General features: G+C 36.8%; 2 protein-coding genes and 1 long non-coding RNA gene across 28 annotated transcripts in view; 1 reads left to right on the top strand and 2 right to left on the bottom strand.

Annotated features, from left to right (window-relative positions):
• LOC126875450 (tyrosine-protein kinase Btk29A-like) overlaps nucleotides 1-23,153 on the bottom strand; it is a 216,335-nt gene that overhangs the window by 162,100 nt on the left and 31,082 nt on the right. For all 5 annotated transcript variants that reach the window (XM_050638371.1, XM_050638374.1, XM_050638372.1 and 2 more), the window contains exon 3: nucleotides 22,565-22,826. In XM_050638371.1, the coding sequence (XP_050494328.1) occupies nucleotides 22,565-22,826 (262 nt within the window). The remainder of the gene's footprint in view (nucleotides 1-22,564; nucleotides 22,827-23,153) is intronic.
• Nucleotides 1,615-23,153, bottom strand: part of LOC126875441 (uncharacterized) — a 299,435-nt gene continuing 277,896 nt past the window's right edge. The window contains exon 2 of the mRNA XM_050638358.1: nucleotides 1,615-4,311. Within this exon, the coding sequence (XP_050494315.1) occupies nucleotides 2,278-3,984 (1,707 nt within the window). The 5' untranslated portion in view covers nucleotides 3,985-4,311 and the 3' untranslated portion in view covers nucleotides 1,615-2,277. The remainder of the gene's footprint in view (nucleotides 4,312-23,153) is intronic.
• LOC126875457 (uncharacterized) lies at nucleotides 8,291-22,558 on the top strand. Of its 22 annotated transcripts, none has more exons than XR_007693453.1 (8): nucleotides 8,291-16,217; nucleotides 16,326-16,440; nucleotides 16,620-16,654; nucleotides 16,735-16,889; nucleotides 16,970-17,124; nucleotides 17,205-17,359; nucleotides 17,440-17,594; nucleotides 17,910-22,558. It is a non-coding gene; the product is annotated as an uncharacterized LOC126875457 (long non-coding RNA). The 22 variants fall into 22 exon arrangements; XR_007693451.1 differs by having other exon boundaries at nucleotides 8,292-16,217; nucleotides 16,620-16,650; XR_007693440.1 differs by adding an exon at nucleotides 17,675-17,829 and having other exon boundaries at nucleotides 16,326-16,889; nucleotides 17,440-17,590.

Genomic DNA, 23,153 nt, shown 5'->3' with positions numbered 1-23,153 from the left:
TTGAAAATCATTGTGAACACGTAAAATCGTGAGAAGTCTGGTAAAAATAATTCTTATCCTATTGTCCATGAATATTTGAATATACGTTATTATAACACGTTGACTGCCGTGCGTGTTTTCAATGAAATCTCCTTCAGGCCACGAGTGCCGCAGAACCAAGCGTACTCTGCTAGATACTCCCACCGATATTTTAGATAACTTAAAATCTCTGCCCTAATTCGTTACAATGTGGAAAAGAAAAATGGAAAACTTATTGCTTAGTGAGTCAAATAGCAGTGAAAAAGAAAGCTTTTACGAGGTTAAACACAAATTCGGATGGTAGCGATGAGGAAGAAATCAGATTTCTTAGAAATAGAAATATAAATAGAATTACATCGTCTGATCCTGATTCGGATATTGATAAGTGCAATCGTGGTGATACTGAACGTGATTTTACAAGAATTTGTCATTGAGGAAGAAAGAAGAACCGAGATACCGAGGAAAGTACAATTCAATTTGGCGAATGGGATGAATTTAATGGTCGGCAGAAGTCATTTTCTTTTCCCGAAACAGACGGCCTCATTAGGCAATTACCTGACGATGTCAATCCATATCATGTGTTTCAGCTGTTCGTCGATGACGAAATAATAAACTTACTTGTATCAGAAAATTGAGACAAGGAAGAATGTAAATATTAGAAGATTTAGAGAATTATTAGCTGCAAAATTATTAGGGTTGTCTGAAAATACAAAAAATCCTTGTCTTCGACGGAGTCAGCATAATATCGCCGTCCGGAAAAATGATTCCGGAAGAAGCATTAGACGCGCATGCAAACTATGTTATGCGGATAAAAGACGTCGAACGGACCGATCAAAGACACGGAAGAATTTAAAGAAAACAGCAACTTATTGTCCAAACTGCTCCGATCAAACTCAGCTTTGTATAGAATGCTTCAAAATTTTACATTCTAAATAATTTTCTTAATAAACCATTTTCGTATTACTTGTATAACAATTGAATAGTTTTATTATTTCTTGTGAAATATCTTTTCAAATACCTACGACGATCCTTCGCAAGCAGTCAAATAAGAGTCACCCGAATACGGGTGACGCAGCAGCATCAGAAATTTTGCTGTCACCCGTATATGGGTGACACGCCCCTGCCAAAAGCTTTGCTGTCATCCGAATGCGGGTGACACGGTCTCGCCAGCTTTCGCTGTCACCCAAATGTGGGTGACACCCGCTGCCAGGGGCTTTGCTGTCGTCCGAATGCGGATGGGGCGGCCCTATCAGAAACTTTGCTATCACCCGAATATGGGTGACGTGGCAGTCAACCTGATAATACATGCAATTGTTCACCAAAGTATTTCAACACTTACAGAAACTTTTTATTACAGAAAGTGATAAAAATGATAAAAGCTGATGAACTTTTCGTAAATCCACCTTTTATAAAAGTCTAAATTTCATTCAATCACTGTTCAATTGTTCACACAAATGATCTAATTCTATAAGTTGATTTAGTCGAATAAATGAAACACAAAATAAATTTGTAAAAATAATAAGTGTAACACCTTCGCTTTTTCTTGCTTTTCAATTTTATGGATTTGATCAGTGCAACCTGTTATCGTATTTAAGGGGGGAGGGGGCGCTAAGGTTAATTCGTACAAAAAAGGCATGTTTTTGTGAATTTTTTGTGACGACACAGTTAAAATCTCTTTATTAAAACCAATAGTACATTAAAGTATGACATTCGAAGAATGTTGTATAAAATTTTCACGGAGAAATATTAAAAAATACAGCAATGGCAGCAATTATTCGGACGTGTCTCGGAAAAAAATAGAATTGCTCATAACTTGATGCTGGATCATTTAAAATCAAAAAATCAAAGTTCATTCGTTAGGTAACAGTTTTCCCCGGGTAACGCTGGCAGGGTTTTGCGAAAGTTCAATTTTTCACTTTTTTGGAACACTTTGAATGGAAAAACGCGGTTTTCTGCGAAAAAATCGGCTAATTTGTTATTGTAAAATAAAAATAATTAACAAATTTGAAAAAACTCTCCAGCGTTACCTCGTAAATTATGTACAGAAATAGTGTTCAAAATTTGAAAAGGCTCGGTGCTGTAGTTTCGAAGTTATGAGGGTCACCGACTTTGAAAACGTGAGTTGTGGGGAAAACGCTTTAAAGTTTTGAACACTAAAAAATCTGGTATAAAACGTTCATAAGCGAATTTTATCGGCTTACCTCACACTAAATCACCAATGCCAGGTCCTGCCTTTTTTGCTCCTGTCTACGACCAATCCTACCCTTCTTTAGTTTGTCTTTCAGCTTCCTGCTCTGCTCGGCTTACACGTATGGAGTCAGTTGATCGCGCCCAGTCATGAGCGCTTGATCCACTACTGATTCCCATGTCTTGCATGAAGGTTAGTAAAGCAAAAGAACCTTCGTTGAAAACACTGGCTGCCACATAAGCTGCAATTTCAACGATGACAGAGGTTTCACTCAAGTGCTTTGGTGAGATTTTCCAAATAAGTTGGTTCAAACTCTCATTGTTGCTCTGCGTGAAGCTTCCGACACATCGCTCCAGGAGAGCATCTTTGCTCAGATCTTCATAGATAGGCTCGATGGCATTCAAAACATCCTCCGGAAGAGCACTGTACGTGTGTTTGAACGAATCCAATGCATCAGCAGCTGCAGCTTTTTGCCATTCGCACCAGGAGTCCGCGCCGCTCGGGCATTTTTTATGCTGCGGATTCTCGTCCGTCGAACTGTAGTGAAAGAACGTTGCCCAGATAGCATTCTTCATACTTTCCACGGAATCAGAGTAACGTCTAATAGCCGAACCGTAGTGTACCGTCAGTTTATCGATCATTTTAGCCGTAAGCTTCCCTTTAGCAGACAGACTCTTTCTTTCAATCTTCTTTCCAGCCTTAGTTTCAGTATCGACAACGGTATTGTTGACTATTTCACGTAGACGAGTGCCCATTCTTTTTTGAACATGTTCTACACATTCTTTTTTCACTATTGAAAAATCATCGCCATAAGGTTTAGAATTCACCAACTCGGAGTAAGCTTTAGAGTCACCGTCGCCGATATAGTTGCGATATCGTACACCATTCTTTACCGAGCGTTGAAACATGGTTTTTATCGCTTCGACCTCCATACTCCCAGTTGCACCGGTATGATTTGCCCGACACTTGCCAGCACTTACATGGGCTTCATGCCACTCTTCGTATTCGGCAGAGTTTAATTTATGTTCCCAAGTTTTACATTCATGGCAGTATGAACTTTTGACGAAAATGTCAAGAACTTTACCTGTAAAGTAACCGATTAACGAGGTGGCGCCGAATAAAGATGAGAAGCCTCTTTTCTTCCATGTTCCGTCGGCCGATACGGTGAGTTCGTCGGCATCTTCAGTCTTTTTCTCTTCGGCTGTTGCTGCTTTTTCTTCTTTTATAGCAGATAAAAAAAATCGACTCGCTACTTCTCTTACGGTCGAGCACATTTTTTTCACGTAATCATTGTACGTCGATGTCGATAAAAACCTACTGGACAAATCCATCAAGCCGCAGAACTTTTCACAGCCATCTAATCCAAGGCCTAATATCCTCATCACGAAAACAAACCGATAATTAACTTCGAAAATACCAGAGTTTATTCTTGCACTAGACGGAACATTTGTAATCTGTTTACAGCATTCGCACGACACTTTGATGTTAAATCCAAGGCCTTCTTTCTTAGTCGAATGAAAATTTACTTTTCCATCACATTTCACACACTTCACTAGCGTAGCAATTGTTGAAAAGACTAATAAAAAATCAATTATCCTATAATGTTTTTCAAGGTCCTCCGCAACTTGATCTTCAACGGTCACTTTCATTTTTTTAGCCGACGCGCTACTCGTTGAAATGCCTTCGTTTTTACGTTTGTGCGGAGGTACAATTTTTCTAGGTCGATATAATCTCGAACCAGTTGCTTTTCTATCAGCTCTTGTAATTTTTTTAGGCATTTTAGTAATAATTTAATACAAAACTTAATGAAAACGGAACCAAAATGATGCGAAAATAGGAACGCACGTGTACGTCTGCTCGATAGAATATTTACCGCTACACCAAATTCTATACTCTATACTGACAAAATATACAGTACAGGTATAAGGAGGTTTGTACTTAAGTGAAAATTTCTATAGATAGATCTGGAGGGTAAGATTAGGTATTATATAGAGAGCGAAACGTCTGCCAGGTAAGAATAGCACGCTCGGGTCGGGTAGGTATTAAAATCCGACATGTATAAAAATACTCGTAACTTGGTCAATTTTGCTCCAATCGACTTGAAACTTTTACACGATATTCTTAAGATATTATGCATTCAATTAAAAAAATAAAAAAATACAAAAAAAAAATTTTTAATACCTCACCCCCCCCCCCCCCTCCCTTAAATAGACGTATTACGTTTGTTACGTGAAAAATTTAAGGTGACATTTGGTGTAGCGCGTTAAATAATCACTCGGTGTTTAGGTCACCAATATATTTATTAACAAATGTCTTCTTTGATCGCGTCGCGTATCGCTCTCAATCTCGCTGCACGGTTACAACTCGACTTCATCGCTTGCCGGTTCAAACTTAACTGTCGATAGGATTCGATTCTTTTCTTTTTGTCACCCCTCAATATCCCCACTATTCACGCGTTTGTTAGGCGTTGCCACGCACGCTTTCTTCTCGAATACTCGACGAAAGGACCGTTGCGATATTGATGGCTCATTAGGCACGTCGCTTCGGCGATATACATTGTTGCCGAGTGCCACCATACATTTGAAAATTTGATTAGTTTCGCGACGAGACCCAACTATCGTGGTTATTGTCGTGAAAGCTTTTTAATCCAAATATTTTCACTGACCTTTATACGTACAAATAATATTGTAAATTTGTATGCTTCTGTTACACGTTGACGAAAATCAGGGAAATCTTTTTCACTGAATTCTTTTCTGCTAATGAACCATGGATTTCTTCTCTAAGTAGATCCACGAGAAGTTGGCATAAATGGAAGCAGATTTTGTTACGGTAGCTCGTATTCATTAAATACTCGCACAACTGCTAAGCAGCTTAAGCTTCGCCGTATATTTTTAACGCGAGAAAGAAAAATTGAACTTACGAGAAACATCGATTCGCTGGCCAAAGGTATTTCCAACAATGGGAATCAGCTTAATACTCAATAGCTTAACAAAGTAGCGTAATCTGGTCTGAGCATCGAATAAACCAATTGTGTAAACCACTGTCAATTTTTCGCCTGTATGAATCTTGCAAAACGTGGAAAACGAATCGAAATCGACGAAAACTTTTCTAACGATAATAAAACTAATTTAACCATCGATCATTCGATCCGTGCGCCGCGAACAATCGCTTCGACTGTAGAAAAAATCCCGATATTTTCCACTAAATCTGGATGAGAAAAAATAGAGCGCTGAGTTTTACATTGTTACATCGGTTTCATCGAAAGAGAAAAGAACGATGACACCAGAGTGAGCCAAGGGATAATGTTCGTAGTTGATTCGACATGTGGAAGAAAGATGGGAAAAAAGATTGATGGGTCGATCGTTTTTCAAAATGCCATCAACAAAGATGTGTGATTTCGTGACGTTAATGTGCTCTGACAATTAACACGCAGAACTTATTGTTTAACAAAACGTCGATAATGATCCATTCACACGTACTTCCCCATCCAATCGTCTTTAATACTTGATGGCTGTTATATCGGCAAATGATCGAATTGAAAGCAGATTATGCGCGAGCGTATTCCACGCGTAATGAACTTCCACGTGAATACTTTCGAAAGCAATGACGCATAGTAGGGAATTAACAGATATTGGGTTGGCAACTAAGTAATTGTGGATTTGGGCAACACCATCTAATTGATAAAATCTGCAACCACTTAGCTACCAACCCAATATTAATGTAAAGTAATCAAATGTATCAAAGTAGTGGATAATTTAATTAAAATGCAAATGAAGAAACAATTGAAGGATCTTTAAGTTACAATCTTTAACTTTTGAGCAATAGTTTAGTAAAAATAATTGTTAAAAAATAGAAAGAAGCTGGTGGCTATAGTAATCTTATTGGGTTAGCAACTAAGTGATCGCGGATTTTGTCACTAGGTGGCATTGACAAAATCCGCAATCACTTAGTTATCAACCCAATATAACGTAATAACAATCGAAATATAAAAAGGTAAACCACTTTTCAGAGTCTAATGTATTTTTAACAGAAATTTTAAATTACCTCAAACTACTTTCATAATCTTCTTTGACACTCTCACTCTTGCGCAAAGTATATTCTTATTTACTAACTGTTTATTGAACCTTGGAGTATTAATTTCGTTCAGTAACAATACAAAAACTGGATTTTGTAGATCTCAGAATGTTCTTTTATATCACGACTATATCTCAAAATATTAAATTCACTATTTTGGCAAAATGAATATATTGGGTTGGCAACTAAGTGATTGCGGATTTTGTCACTAGGTGGCATTGACAAAATCCGCAATCACTTAGTTGCCAACCCAATATAATGTAATAACAATCGAAATATAAAAAGGTAAACCACTTTTCAGAGTCTAATGTATTTTTAACAGAAATTTTAAATTACCTCAAACTACTTTCATAATCTTCTTTGACACTCTTACTCTTGCGCAAAGTATATTCTTATTTACTAACTGTTTATTGAACCTTGGAGTATTAATTTCGTTCAGTAACAATACAAAAACTGGATTTTCTAGATCTCAGAATGTTCTTTTGTATCACGACTATATCTCAAAATATTAAATTCACTATTTTGGCAAAATGAATAATATTGGGTTGGCAACTAAGTGATTGCGGATTTTGTCACTAGGTGGCATTGACAAAATCCGCAATCACTTAGTTGCCAACCCAATATAATGTAATAACAATCGAAATATAAAAAGGTAAACCACTTTTCAGAGTCTAATGTATTTTTAACAGAAATTTTAAATTACCTCAAACTACTTTCATAATCTTCTTTGACACTCTTACTCTTGCGCAAAGTATATTCTTATTTACTAACTGTTTATTGAACCTTGGAGTATTAATTTCGTTCAGTAACAATACAAAAACTGGATTTTCTAGATCTCAGAATGTTCTTTTGTATCACGACTATATCTCAAAATATTAAATTCACTATTTTGGCAAAATGAATATATTGGGTTGGCAACTAAGTGATTGCGGATTTTGTCACTAGGTGGCATTGACAAAATCCGCAATCACTTAGTTGCCAACCCAATATAATGTAATAACAATCGAAATATAAAAAGGTAAACCACTTTTCAGAGTCTAATGTATTTTTAACAGAAATTTTAAATTACCTCAAACTACTTTCATAATCTTCTTTGACACTCTTACTCTTGCGCAAAGTATATTCTTATTTACTAACTGTTTATTGAACCTTGGAGTATTAATTTCGTTCAGTAACAATACAAAAACTGGATTTTCTAGATCTCAGAATGTTCTTTTGTATCACGACTATATCTCAAAATATTAAATTCACTATTTTGGCAAAATGAATAATATTGGGTTGGCAACTAAGTGATTGCGGATTTTGTCACTAGGTGGCATTGACAAAATCCGCAATCACTTAGTTGCCAACCCAATATAATGTAATAACAATCGAAATATAAAAAGGTAAACCACTTTTCAGAGTCTAATGTATTTTTAACAGAAATTTTAAATTACCTCAAACTACTTTCATAATCTTCTTTGACACTCTTACTCTTGCGCAAAGTATATTCTTATTTACTAACTGTTTATTGAACCTTGGAGTATTAATTTCGTTCAGTAACAATACAAAAACTGGATTTTCTAGATCTCAGAATGTTCTTTTGTATCACGACTATATCTCAAAATATTAAATTCACTATTTTGGCAAAATGAATATATTGGGTTGGCAACTAAGTGATTGCGGATTTTGTCACTAGGTGGCATTGACAAAATCCGCAATCACTTAGTTGCCAACCCAATATAACGTAATAACAATCGAAATATAAAAAGGTAAACCACTTTTCAGAGTCTAATGTATTTTTAACAGAAATTTTAAATTACCTCAAACTACTTTCATAATCTTCTTTGACACTCTTACTCTTGCGCAAAGTATATTCTTATTTACTAACTGTTTATTGAACCTTGGAGTATTAATTTCGTTCAGTAACAATACAAAAACTGGATTTTCTAGATCTCAGAATGTTCTTTTGTATCACGACTATATCTCAAAATATTAAATTCACTATTTTGGCAAAATGAATAATATTGGGTTGGCAACTAAGTGATTGCGGATTTTGTCACTAGGTGGCATTGACAAAATCCGCAATCACTTAAACCCAATAGACTCTCAGCGAGACAAAAACACGATTATTCAAATTTATTTCTTTCCAACTTACAATTTATTATTATCATGAAGAATTGGTAATTGTGGTGTTCGCTGGAAATTACGTTCCAAGTTCACCGACACGAGGCCCTACACAACCTGACACAGGTGTCTAACTTCCGTCCGTCAGATGCGGTCCGGAAATCGCGTGTTTACGAGGAATGCGGCCTAGACACGATTAATCTTTATTAACATGGACCTCGCTCAGCGGAAATTCTCACCAACGACTGCATGCATATGCATTCGTTCGCAAAAAGACAAAGTGAAAGAGGGGGAGACAGAAGAGGAAAAGACAGAAAGAGAGAAGAGAGAAAAAAGAGGGAATTGTAGTAGTTTAAAGGCGTCGATCGATATCAAAGCCCGGAGCAATTTGTCGGCGGAGACAATATCGATGAGGAACTATTGTACACGACAGCCCCGGAGCCTACGAAAGTGCAAAGTAGTCTAGTTCTGCTTATTCGTCTTTTATCCTGTCCTCCCTCTCTAATTATCCTCGTTTCCGTCTACCTCTGACTTTTTTCTTCTCTCATTCTCTCTCTCTCTCTCTCTCTCTCTAGCTCGCTCTTTTTCTCTTTCTCTTTCGTTCTTCAACCTCCATCCGCTGTCTGGTGGAACGACGGCCGAAATTTCAACGGAAATCTCGTAATTAATCGCCTCATTAGCATGTACGAGTCAGCGAATTTGATTTATATTCTATCGTATAGCGTACGTGTTATGGAAAATGTAGCTTTCAGTCAAATAAAACGATCAAATCTTATATTTCTCGCCTCACTGATATTTTACATTTTTCTTTTCTCCACTGTTTGAGAAAAATATTTTCAAACGCGTTTGAACGTTTCTACTGGTTTTTCTGGAGTGAGAAGGCCTCAGTGATTCTATTTGGAAAAAAGCTTCGAGTGCATCTTACCGGCTGCTTCGTTGCACTCGAGGTACAAGCGGATGGTTGTAAGTTGTAGGTTAGATGTTCTTAATGCATGCAGCTTCTTCCTTTAGATTTTATCTCTACGTGTTAAGTAATGGTCGACTTGGTTTCCTGGTGAAACTCATGTTTTTAAATACTCAGAAAGGTATGTTTGAACGATAAGGTAAATGTAACACTATCGGCTTCTTGCGCTGAAAATTAATGTTGCAATATTTCTCGATATTTTATAATATGTCGTATAATTCATCGCTGATGTTTTTTCACTTTAACCATAACTTTGGTACGTAGAAAAATAATTCTAAATATATCGTGAGATCTTTTCTGTTCAGAATTACAGTACTCGACGTGTCTCAAAGTGTTGACTTTTTTTATTATAGCCGTACCAATATAATCGACTGACATATGAACCCGATAGTTGGCCAAAAGCTAATACAATTTTTTCCATTAAAGATTTCTTCTTTAATGGAAAGAAAGGAAGCCAATCGAATGTATCCAGACAAATTGACAAATATATTGGCCGGTCCACACGGTCGACGGTAAGGAAGAAATTCGAAACGAAAAAACCTATGAAATGGCAAGGTGATATTGCATTCCTCTTTCTCATTGGCCTTTTTTTAAAGGAGAGCCATTCGTTCAAGCGTTCAACTTCCACCAGGAAATATCGCAAATCTTTACTTCACTTTTATTATTTTTACTAATACGTCCGATTTCTACGCTTTACGAAACACACGATGCAGAAAATAGGAAACGAGGAAAGTTGTGGATGGTCAAACGAAGTAACAAATTAAACACTACCGTGATCAACGAAAAACTTGCACGTTGAGAAGATTCCCAGATTTTCTAACCTCCAAAAAATGACCGATCAATGGTAAAAGCAAAAACGACACAAGATAGGAATATTCCTGTTGAGGTTAAGGTTGACTGATTGAAGAACGAGTGGATGAATTTGTAATAGAAAAGTACATTGGAATAATTAAAGGCATAAGTATAAGCATAATTTTATGCTGATTCAGATCCTTACTCTCTTAGTGTTACTAGACAATGGAATGGTGTGGAGCACGTTCATATATGTAATATCGTGATGGAATATATTTACAATGAATGGATGATACAGGTGTTAATCAGACAGAAAAACGACAGTTGTTCAACATGAACTAATCGCAGCAAACGTTTAATAAACAGCACAACTAAATAATTAATCGACTCGACTTTCATAAACGCAATCAACACTCTCTCGGCAACGCAACTCGCAATCACTGTTGATTCGTCTCTCGTTCCTTAGCAACCACTCGTGGCCAAGATCACGTAGGCCTCCTCTTTCTAAAACTACGCGATCGAAACGAGCGCCTCGGCTCTCGCGACATTCCACGCGGTTCACCCGCCAACTCCCGGGCCCCTCGCTCGCGATACTATTTATTTTGAAGAAAACTTCGATAGTTATGATATGAAATTATACATCTTAAATTACATGTATTTCTTAATAAAATTTTCATTAATATTTTCATTATTATTGTACATTACTTTATTTTATATATTCTTTTTTATTTCTTTATTGTACTATAGTTTATTCTATTTTGTATTTATTTCATCCATTTTACTTATTATATACGTTACTGTTACTTTCTTCGTTCGCACTTTAATTTAGGAAACGGCTTCCTCGAAAATATTCGGTTGGCAACTAAGTGATTGCGGATTTTGTCATTACCACCTAATGACAAAATCCGCAATCACTTAGTTGCCCAATGTTGAGGTTGAGGTTAACTGATTGAAGAACGCGTGGATGAATTTGTAATAGAAAAGTATACTGAAATAATTAAAGGTATAAGTACAAGTATAATTTATAATTTATAAGTTTATGCTGATTGACATCCTTACTCTCTTAGTGTTACTAGACAATGGAATAATAGGGAGCACGTTTGTATATTTATAGGAAAAGGATATTACCAAGAAAGTTAACCTTATAGCCTTGGCTAGAGACTACAGGGAACATAACTAGAAACCTGTTTATTAGTTTCTTTGTTCCTAGACCTTGCAACCCAAAACATAATGCATACTCAAGGGTACAATAATATGCACCGCTCCTTATTTAGAATATTTCTGCGTAATAGCAGTCCTCAGGTCACGAATATACATAAATAAAAATGTAGAGTTTTTCTTGAAGTAGTTACTTCAACAATTCCTATATATGATATTGACGTGAACGTTATGTAAAAAGTTAGGGAAGATTATTCTTTGCCGAGATATAGAAATAAGCAATTCTTTAAAAATTGATATCACGACAGGAACGTTTTTGAGGCAAACATACAGGGAGCATACATACTTTATATTGAAGACGAAAAACAGATTCGCGAAAATCTACTCGAATATGAAAAGAAGAGCAGAAAGGAAGAGAGAGAGAAACGCAAAGGTAGGAATTTCTGTTTCCCGCAGTCGGATGAGAAGAGTCACTGTCAGAAATTTCATACAGCAAAGCGAATTTTAATGGCGAAATATCCGCATAAAACGAAAATTTGCGGCGACCAAGCCCTCGAAGTTGATGCATCACTGCGAAAGACGAAATAAGTTTCACGAATATGGAAAAAAATGCCGGAGTCGATTTCCCGTGGCGTCCTCGTGAATAATAACGAGCTCTCCGTGCGACGAGATTCTTCGAAAACTCGTTAAAAGTTCGGCCATCCTGGTGACAAATCAATCAACTCGGGAATCCAGATACGCTGCCGATATCCTGCATCGATTCTTATGATTTCTGGCCCGGTTTTCGCCTATGAATCACTTTCCATCGACGAAAAACCGATACCTGGCTAAGTTTCTCGTTGGGTTTCGCGTCGATGGTCATATTTTCGCCGGGGAAATTGCACGAAATCGACGGGGCGAAGCTTGCGCAGCGAAGTTTCAAGCTAAATCAAAGATGAACGAGGGAGTAAGAGACGCTTTGATGCGAATCCAAACGATATTTGATGTAAATTGGTGTAAACTGCGCGAGAGAGATTCTTTGATCTTCGCAATTGCGAAACAATTAAGAGCTAGCATGCCGCGAGCAATTCGAGTAGTTTCTTGCGAGCCTCTGATGCAAAGTGAACCAGGCTTTTCTTTGCTATTAGATTTAAGCCACATTTAACCGACATTTCAGTACGAAATCACATTCTCACACAAGAATATTATTAACCACATGTATTATATCTACGAATTATATTATGCAAATGAGGTAACATTAGGTGTAGCGCGTTAAATAATCACTCGGTGTTTAGGTCAAAAATATGTTTATTAACAAGCGTCTTCCTTTGATCGCGTCGCGTATCGCTCTCGGTTTCGCTAGTCAATCTCACTGCCCGGTTACGACTCGACCTTATCGCTTCTTGGTTCGAGCCTAACTGTCGATCGGATTCGATTCTTTTCTTTTCGTCGCCCCTCAATATCCCCACTATCCAACCGTTTGTTTGGCGTCCGCGAACATTGCCACGCACGCCTTTTTTCTCGAACGGAAGGACCGTTGGGATATTGATGGCTCATTAGGCACTTCGCTTCGGCGGTATACATTGTTGCCGAGTGCCGCTACACAAATATTGCCTATTTATATCTGTGTTTATATATCTGTATTATGCAAAGATTGGAAATTTCCTGGTAATTTCAACGAGCCGCGAAATTTTCTACAGATATTAACGTGCACTAAACATAGAAAACTTCGTTGAAATGAACGTAACTATTGGGTTAGCAACTAAGTGATTGCGGATTTTGTCAATAGGTGGCCTTAGCACATTCTTTTGTTTTGTCAACGTGTTCAAAGCACCTAACCCATATTGTTTTCATGTTGCTTGGACTTCCACCTTTAATTTAGTAAAACAATTGTATCGATTAGTTATTTAGCTCATTTTTATTCCAATTTAAAAATGGAAGAACAACACGCACATTTCAGACATATTTTATTGTATTATTTCCGAAAAGGCAAGAACGCATCGCAAGCACACAGGTTATGTGCAGTATATGGGAATGAAGCCTTGAAAGAGAGGCAGTGTGAAAATTGGTTGGCAAATTTCATTCTGCTGATTTTTCACTGAAAAATGCTCAACGATCTGACTGTCCAGTTGAAGTTGACGAGACTCATACCAAGGCCATTATCGATTCAGATCGTCATAGCACAACGAGTGAGATTGCAGAGAAGCTCAATGTATCGCGTGCATGCATTAAAAAAAAATTAAAACAGCTTGACTTTGTCAAGAAACTCGATTTATGTCCCCCTCATCAGCTTAAAGAAATTCTTTGGACGCAACGCATTAGCATCTGCGATTCGCTTCTGAAACGCAACGAAATTGATCCATTTCTGAAACGACTGATTATCGGCCACCAAAAATGGATAGTTTATAACAACGTTAATCGGAAAAGATCGTGGGTGATGCAAGATGAACCAGCCCAGACGACACCAAAATCTGAGATTCGCCAAAAAAGGATTATGCTGTCAATTTGGTGGGATTATAAAGGAATTCTGTACTTTGAACTTTTACCAAGAAACCAAACGATTAATTCAAACGTGTACGTTCAACGATTCGCAAAAATGAGCGATGCAGTTCAAGAAAAGCGGCCAGAATTGGCGAAACGTAAGAGTGTTGTTTTCCAGCATGATAATGCAAAGCCCCACACATCTTTGTTCACTCGCCAAAAATTATTGGAACTAGGTTAGGATGTGTTGTCACATCCGCCATATAGCCCTGACCTTGTGCCTTCAGATCACCATTTATTTCGTTCTATGCAGAATTCCTTAAATGGTAAAATTTTTAATGACGCTGATGATGTAAAGTCACATTTAATTCAGTTTTTTGCTGGCAAAAATCAGAAGTTTTATGAACATGGAATTGTGACACTACCTGAAAGATGGCAAAAAGTGATCGACAAAAATGGACAATATCTAATTGTATAAAGTTATATTTCTAAGCAAAAATTTTGAATTTTCCTTTTTATTTAAAATACGCAATCACTTTCCACGAACAAAAAGGCTTTTGTTTTGGTATTAGATTTACAAGATTCTCGGCCATACACAGAAACTATTACAGATATCTTTCCATTAATGTATATGAAATCTTCTTGCTGAAATGAACGCTTTAAATTTTAGATAAAAGTTTTAAACGAAGAATGAACACTAAAAGTTCTTACTGACAATTTACTGATCGTTAAAGAAAATGAAGCTTTAATTCCTTAAAGAATATAAATATAAAAGATTCCAGTCATTTTCGATCGCAACTTTTCTATCGTTAAAAGACTCCTCGAGTTCGGGCAAGATATAAAAGAATCGTTAACGACACGCTTCATTTCCCATTTCAATATTATACTAAAAATTTGAAAACTATTATAACTCCTGTTTGTTGAAACGCGAACGAAATTGAGATATGAAAATTTGAGAAACGCAGCATGGTTAACCAGAGACAGTTCAAACAAAGAATAATCATTAACTTTAGAATAGCTTCATCGGTTCTACATCTTCTTATCTCAGCTGAACTAAGGAAAGTCACTTCTATGTACATTCCACAAAGAGAGAGTATCTTATTCTCAAGATTTGATTTCCTTGGGGATGTTACGTTAAGCAGACAGTTTTCAGTCGTTCCAACGAATATTACACAAAGGTGCCGTTTCCATTTTCGTTAAGGAAATCATTTATTGGCTTAAAGAATAGCTGAATTCCGAGCTGAAGATAGTTAAATCGCAAACCGAATACGTCTTCGAAGCTGATGAATGTGTGGCGGCATCCGACGGCTTCGCGACACGAAGCGCTATGCCCAATGTACCATAGATATCTCTACGGTCCTTTCGCCGAATATTCGGAAGAATGCATACGCGGCAATCGTCGTGGACATCTAACAAACGCGTGCGTAGTGGGGATATCGAGGGGCAACAAAGAGAAGAATCCGTTTGGTTTGGAACAAAAGATTCATTCCGTTCCAAATAGCGAAATGAGAAGGGTCTAGCGTAACGGCGAAGTGCGAAGGGTCTAGCGTAACGGCGAAGTGCGAAGGGTCTAGCGTAACGGCGAAGTGCGAAGGGTCTAGCGTAACGGCGAAGTGCGAAGGGTCTAGCGTAACGGCAAAGTGCGAAGGGTCTAGCGTAACAGCAAAGCAAACACATTCGGGAAGCTTGATTGTTGATCGTTGATTGTTGACTGTTAATTGTTAAATAAACTTTTTGTTGAATACCGAGAGTACTTCTTGGGCACTTACAACCAACACCACCTCAAATGGAGCATCGAGTGTCATGTATCATGAACACATGCTGAGAACTTATCGTGCTTTGTATTATTTGTGCTTTGTAGCGTAATTTTGGCGGAAACTTTAAACGAAATCATCTTTACAGGGGATAAAATGTATCATATTTTATATAAACCTTTTTTGTTCAAACGAATACTACAAAATGATTTGAAGAATTAGAAGAGAATTGCCTTTATTTGGATTGTTTGATAAAAATTAAAAAGAGATAAATTGGGTTGATTAATTGATATTCACATTAACAAATTATTAAGTGACAAACGAATTGTCAGGCGATCAATTTTCTGAGCCACTGTAAGTCTTCTGAAAAGCATGTGATGGGTCGAGTCAGGTAATATTCAATTTAATTAATTAGCCTGCCTAACTGACGTTATTAATATTTTTCTATATGCAAGATTGCAAAACGGCCAAAATAGTTTTCACGTGGGACTAATTAATGACATTATTGAACTTTAAAATTACTTTTTTATAAAAGATAGGAAACGCTATTCATATATCATACACAATTTATTTCAAAAAATTAGTATGTATCGAATATTCTGCTAAACATTACTTTGTGTATATATTCTGGAAGAAAAATATAATGATCGTATTTGCTACAAGCCCTGCAATTTTCTCTCATCTATGGAAGAGTTTATATACTGTACGTAACTCGATATTAAAGTAAAATAGGTTTCGTTGCGAGAATAAAAAATACGTGTCGCGTATTGGACACAGGTGTCATTATCATTGTTTTTTGTTATTTTTTCAGCAAGTTATACGGGACTTTGTAGATCACTGCGACCAACTCGTTTCAACGCTGGTGCGCGATGCTATGAAAAAATAGAGGAGCAAGAAACTACCTGAAGCCCCAGAGCTCACAAAGGGTACGTATGAAGTGGTATGCATCGATTTTGATGAAACTCCATAGGCTAGTGAAGAAGTGAGAAATATTTGCTCACGTGCAGTCGTCTCTGAAACTTCACCATTTATTTTATCCGGAATATTTTAAGCCGTGATATTCTACTATCAAAGTAACTTTTTTTTATCAGTCCTATCTTTCCAGAATCTTGTTATACTATACTGAGAAGTATGATGTAAGTCTGTCTACTGCTATTTCTTATAAAATAATCTTCTGTATATTTATTGCTATACAAATTTCATTAGATATATTTGTTTAGGTTGTGAAGACGTACCTGACAGAGAATAAAATTACAAATTTAATTAGATAATCAAAGAAAACGACAACCGTGATATTTTATTATAAAAGAAACATTTTTTTATCAGTCCTATCTTTCCAGAATCATGTTAAACTATATAGAGAAGTATGATGTAGGTCTGTCTACTGCTGTCTCTTATAGAATAATCTTCTGTATATTTATTGCTATACTAATTTCATTAGATATATTTGTTTAGGTTGTGAAGACGTACCTGACAGAGAATAAAATTACAAATTTAATTAGATAATCAAAGAAAACGACAACCGTGATATTTTATTATAAAAGAAACATTTTTTTATCAGTCTTATCTTTCCAAAATCATGTTAAACTAGATAGAGAAGTATGATGTAGGTCTGTCTACTGCTGTTTCTTATAGAATAATCTTCTGTATATTTATTGCTATACTAATTTCATTAGATATATTTGTTTAGGTTGTGAAGACGTACCTGACAGAGAATAAAATTACAAATTTAATTAGATAATCAAAGAAAACGACAACCGTGATATTTTATTATAAAAGAAACATTTTTTTATCAGTCCTATCTTTCCAGAATCATGTTAAACTATATAGAGAAGTATGATGTAGGTCTGTCTACTGCTGTCTCTTATAGAATAATCTTCTGTATATTTATTGCTATACTAATTTCATTAGATATATTTGTTTAGGTTGTGAAGACGTATCTGACAGAGAATAAAATTACAAATTTAATTAGATAATCAAAGAAAACGACAACCGTGATATTTTATTATAAAAGAAACATTTTTTTATCAGTCCTATCTTTCCAGAATCATGTTAAACTATATAGAGAAGTATGATGTAGGTCTGTCTACTGCTGTTTCTTATAGAATAATCTTCTGTATATTTATTGCTATACTAATTTCATTAGATATATTTGTTTAGGTTGTGAAGACGTATCTGACAGAGAATAAAATTGCAAATCTAATTAGATAATCAAAGAAAACGACAACCGCGATATTTTATTATAAAAGAAACATTTTTTTATCAGTCCTATCTTTCCAGAATCATGTTAAACTATATAGAGAAGTATGATGTAGGTCTGTCTACTGCTGTTTCTTATAGAATAATCTTCTGTATATTTATTGCTATACAAATTTCATTAGATATATTTGTTTAGGTTGTGAAGACGTACCTGACAGAGAATAAAATTATACATCTAATTAGATAATTGAAGAAAATGACAACTTTCTTGCTTAGGTATCTCATAAAATATTGGGTAGCAACTAAATGATTGTGGATTTTGTCAATACCACCCAATGAATATCAAACAAAATTTTGACATTAGGTGGTATTGACAAAATCCGCAATCACGTAGTTTCCAACCCAATACAATGATGTTGTGCTTCCTAAAAACTTTTTACGTTATACTTGCAAGATGATATCAGCATTGCGATGGCTGCAACACGATAAATTGTAACGATAGCTCGTCGCTGCAATTGCAGATTATTCCACTTAGAAGTGACGCAATTTAGAAATTCTACTAAAGTACTTTGGAATCAATTTCGTCCAAGTCATCGCTTCTCCTCCTACGGATACCAATTTCTGTCTGAGTTGTACGGTAGAACTTGTGGCCACACAATGAAAATCTGTTGCAAACTATTATACGAACAACTGTGCTGGACACTCAGAGTCACATGCAAGATCATCTGATATTATCTCGATGGAACTTAGGTAGATCTTATTGCTAGTGGTTGCACATCTTCGTGGGTATAATGGAGAATTCAATCCATCACTGTCATACCGCTACCCTGAGAAATTACCCCACAGATATAACCAAGCCTTTCTCTACTCTGAGATACTGTGATTTATTTAAAAAGAAATTCCATTAAATCACAAAAAATGCACGAGAATTAAAAGTTGATGTTTCTATCAAGTTCTATCAAGTTTGTTGGAAATATTGGAAATTAAAATTAATCGTAAAATCGTAGAAAAATTAATCTTTCGTGAGAATGAAAATAGCTTAATGAAAATTGACTTTTCCCCCATCTCTCGATATTCTGTTCAGACAAAACATAAATTTATTCGCTTAGAGAAGACATTTTTCTTCTACGGTAATCTATTATCTCTGCTTGAAAGAGTTGCAAAAACTTGTTGAAACATATAGAAATTAGACGATGTTCTAATTTTTCCTTTGAACGTGATTTTTACTATTATGTGAAATTCGAAAATGATAAAACAGCTTTTAAGGATAATTAAATTCATTATTTCAGTGAGATAATAAATTATTTCTCTACGAATGTTATTTAATTATTGAAGCGTTTCTGTGAATTTTCCATTAGAGGAGAGCATGTCAAAATAACATGAAAAAATTAACGCTCTGCAAACATCGTTCGTATGTCCCTCGTCTGCATTATTTACTACCAACCACTTGACCGACATATCACTGCTAATTTTTCCCAGCTATGGTACGCCAAGTGACTAATTGGGACGTTTATTATTTTTTTTTTTTTTTTATTTTATTTTATCGTCAGTTAGCTGTTACCGACCGCATTGTACTGATCCGCAAAAACTTTATTCCGTACTGCTTCTACACACGCGAAACGGCCAATTTTCACATACAATTTTCATAGTACCGATGATGCTTGCCAAAGACGTGCACGAAATATAGGGGAAATATGGGTATTGGCAACTAAGTGATTGCTGATTTTGTCACTAGGTGGCAATGACAATCCAATATTAAACGTTCGTCGAGATGTCACGCAAAATAAAAAAAAGGAAATCTCAGATGAAAAGAAAAATAAAATATAAAAAAGTAAAAAGAGAATTTATTTTTGAACACTTGGTTTACACTAATTACGATTTGGTTCTGAACTCCAGCCGTGACTTTCCAAGACTGAAGCTCTTACAATTTGACTTTCGATTGGGCTTCAACTAAATTAAACGAAACGAATACGATTTTCCTTATCATTAAAGTTGACTTCTATTACCATCCTCTACATATGTAAATTAATTCGATGAGAGCCACGTTAATGATTGCATCGCTGTTGCAAAATGATCTATAATCAATGCGTAATTGGAGAAGCAGCGATCGTAGCCGCATTTATTGTACTTCACCGAAACAAGCCGGACGACGAGTTATCGACAGTATCTCGATATAGTACAAATGCACGTTAAATCTGTGTGAAGAGGTCCGATAATGATGTCATTTATACAAAACTTATCGACGTATCCGCTACTGCAATTGATGATTCTAAAATTACGTTTTATACCGTACACAGTCGCATCCGGTTACGAAATACAACTGAAATATTACGAAGCATTGATTATGAATTTATTGCAATATTTCTGCAACTTCAAACAACATTATCATTTGTAACAAATCGGACGCACAAAACACTCTGCGCGCAGACACGTTCTCCAACAGATGCCTAATCGTTTCCACGAGTTAAAAAACCGAAAGGACCAATTTAATGCAAACAAAACGGCACATACTACCGAACTAATTTGATCATGCGAAAAGCGATTAACACTTTGACTGCCACGCCGAAATCACATGTTCCGTTCAAAACGCCACGAGAGTATTTTTATCATTCAAAGCATATAATGACAAAATAATAATAAAGTGATGAACCTGTCGATGCATTCGGTTTGAATCCTCGTATGAAACTGACTGCCCTTCGATTTTTTCCTTCGTCTTCTCTTGGAGACGACCCCCACCACGCGCGAGACTCGCAACCGTTCGCGCCAATGATCACGTACGCCACTTTTTTGCGTAGGTAAAATAACGAACCGGAGACGAATAGATGTTTTTAAGAACTCGCTGCTTGACGACAACTATGCGATTATCGCTATATTGTGTATATCTCGCCGGTCATGTAAGACGATCTGTCTGCGACACCGTAGTACCAAGGGAGACGGTTAGAAACACGGCCTATAGTAAACCTCGGGGCGTAGCACAAATTATAGCATATTCTACATCACATAGAAGAACCCTCAAGTGATATATAAAATTAGCTTCAGAGTTACTGTTAAATATATCAATTTCAAACGCGATGATACTCTATAAACAAGCAAGAAGAACAAAAATCAAGGTATCAGATTTTAGAATGGCACTCGCGATGCACCTTACACAGTGCCATTCACCAGAGCCGTGAAATATACTTATTCGACAAAGATTGCGACGCGAAACGCAGAAGAAAGAAGGGCAAGCGTACCTGGCACGAAAATTTTGCAGAGAGTGGTATAAAAAAAATGTTAAACAGTTAGGATCAAAAATTGCTAAGAATCGGATCAAAGAGGTGACCACCTATCGTCCAGATTGTATCGATGAGCCACATTTAGGTTTAAAGTGTTTGAACACAGTGCACCGTTAGATGCAACATTTGTTTTCATTTTTTTTTTTTTTGATGCTCTAATAAAAATGTTTAATTGTTCAATGGGGAACTTTTTATTTCAAAGTATCTTCTATTTATCGGTTATATTCAAAATGCCCCAACTGTCAATTTTCATTCAATTTTGTCACCAATGACCAAAGTGTTAAACGTACAAAATGGCGTGGATGACTTTCACGACTATAGGCAATTTAAATCAAACCTTATCTGCTAAAGAATGAAATTGAAACGATAATTACCAGGTTATCGCGATGAAGTATACAAGTGTCAACAGTTGGGAGCGTAAAATCGAAAGGTGAAAAGAGGCACAGGCCAGAAAGAGAAGAAAATTTTTCCCTTGGTGATGTATCTATTTCACGAAGAAGAGCAGCGGCGGCAATTTAAAGGTGCCTTTAATGAACGCTCGCTTAAAGAACAGTGGCCTGGAGGAACGAGCGTAAGCCCCACTGAACGAAACTGCTTCAGATTTACGGCTGCAAATGAATTACAATGCTTAACGACGTCCCTCCGCAGGGCAGACCTATTAAGAAAAACCGAGCATCCTCAGGGTAGTATCTGGGACACGCGCTTATTATCGCCAGACAACAAGCGGTAAAGAAAACTCGCCGACTTACGACTTCAATTTCCAGTTTCCCTAAATATATTTTAAATGATGGCCCGTTATTGTATCCCGCGAATCGTGACTCGTATAGAAACACGATGCTCTAACGAAGTACGCGAAGCCAAAGCTAATTGCAGTAACCGGGGCCGATTAAAATATACTAACGACGATTGAAGTAGCCTGGTGAAAAACGTACGAGTTGTTATCGCGAGAATAAAGAACGGTATTGCGCGAGAAACGGACAAAGCATATGGAGGAGATTTCTACATTATCGAGGTGGCAGTAACGAGCTTCATAATTCACCAGCTGCAATGGTAAATGATGACAAACGAAAATATTTTTTTCATAGAGAAAATCGTAACGTTAATTAATTTTACCACGTATTTATTACTGTATTTTTATCGTTTATTCTTAACATTCAATCGTTACCATTTTGATCAATATAAAAGCAAAAGAAATTATAAAATGCTAGAAGTTATTTGTGCAATTTGTAGGTTATATATTTTCTACACTTTTATCGTGTGCCATTTTGCAATTCTACAATTGGTTAACTCTCACGGAGCTGACGAAGTAAAAACTTGCAATTTATTCGTCGCAACTTTAATTTCACCATCTATGACACAAACCAAAATCTTCGTGCAACTTACAACTATTGAATTGGCAACTAAGTGGTTGCGGATTTTGTCAATAGATGGTACTGACACCACAGAGAGCAACATCTTACGTGTTTGATCGCGTTTGAAAGATAGGAAGCAAAAAGAAATTTGAAAAAGACCGGGCAAGAAGGTAAGAAGAGATAAGAAGAGAAGATGCAAGGAGGAAAATAAAGAGCGAACTCACCAGCACGGATGGCACGGATCCACTCGGCGCGGTCCTGCTCGCGGGCTGCGAGAAGGTACAGCGTGTACTCTTGGCCGGCTTCCCGATAGCCCACCTGGAAGGGTAGCCCAGGTGGTATTCCACCCCCGCCGCCGCCTGTTCCTGCCTCGCTGCCTGCCACGTCGCTGCCGACACCGCCGACGCCGCCGGCGTTGCTCCCGAGGCTGGCCGTTTCAACCACGTGGACGCTCTCGACCGCGATTCTACCTCGCTCCTTGCGCCGCTACGGACAGAGAACAACTCTGTAGTTGTCTCGTTATCGTTTCGAGAAGGAAAAAAAGAAGAAAGATATGAGAGACGTGGCCCACGGCAGGAAACACGCGAACAACCCTCTTCCTTTTCCTCTGCAAACGTTTACCTTTTCCTTTTTCTTTTTCACTCTGTCTATCTGCGCGGCACTTTGTCCCTAAGGAACTTTGCATTTTTGTATCACGTTCACGTTTATGTTCGGAGTTACGACGAGTAGTTGCGATGGACGTGTTTTACGGGGTTGGTGTTGTTACGCCCCGAGGTTTACTATAGGCCGTGTTCCTAACCGTCTCCCTTGGTA

The sequence above is a fragment of the Bombus huntii genome, chromosome 18 (genome assembly GCF_024542735.1).
Source record: "Bombus huntii isolate Logan2020A chromosome 18, iyBomHunt1.1, whole genome shotgun sequence".
NCBI classification, from domain to species: domain Eukaryota; kingdom Metazoa; phylum Arthropoda; class Insecta; order Hymenoptera; family Apidae; genus Bombus; species Bombus huntii.
Note: the sequence above shows the minus strand (reverse complement) of the source record. Positions and strands in the feature narration are given on the sequence as shown.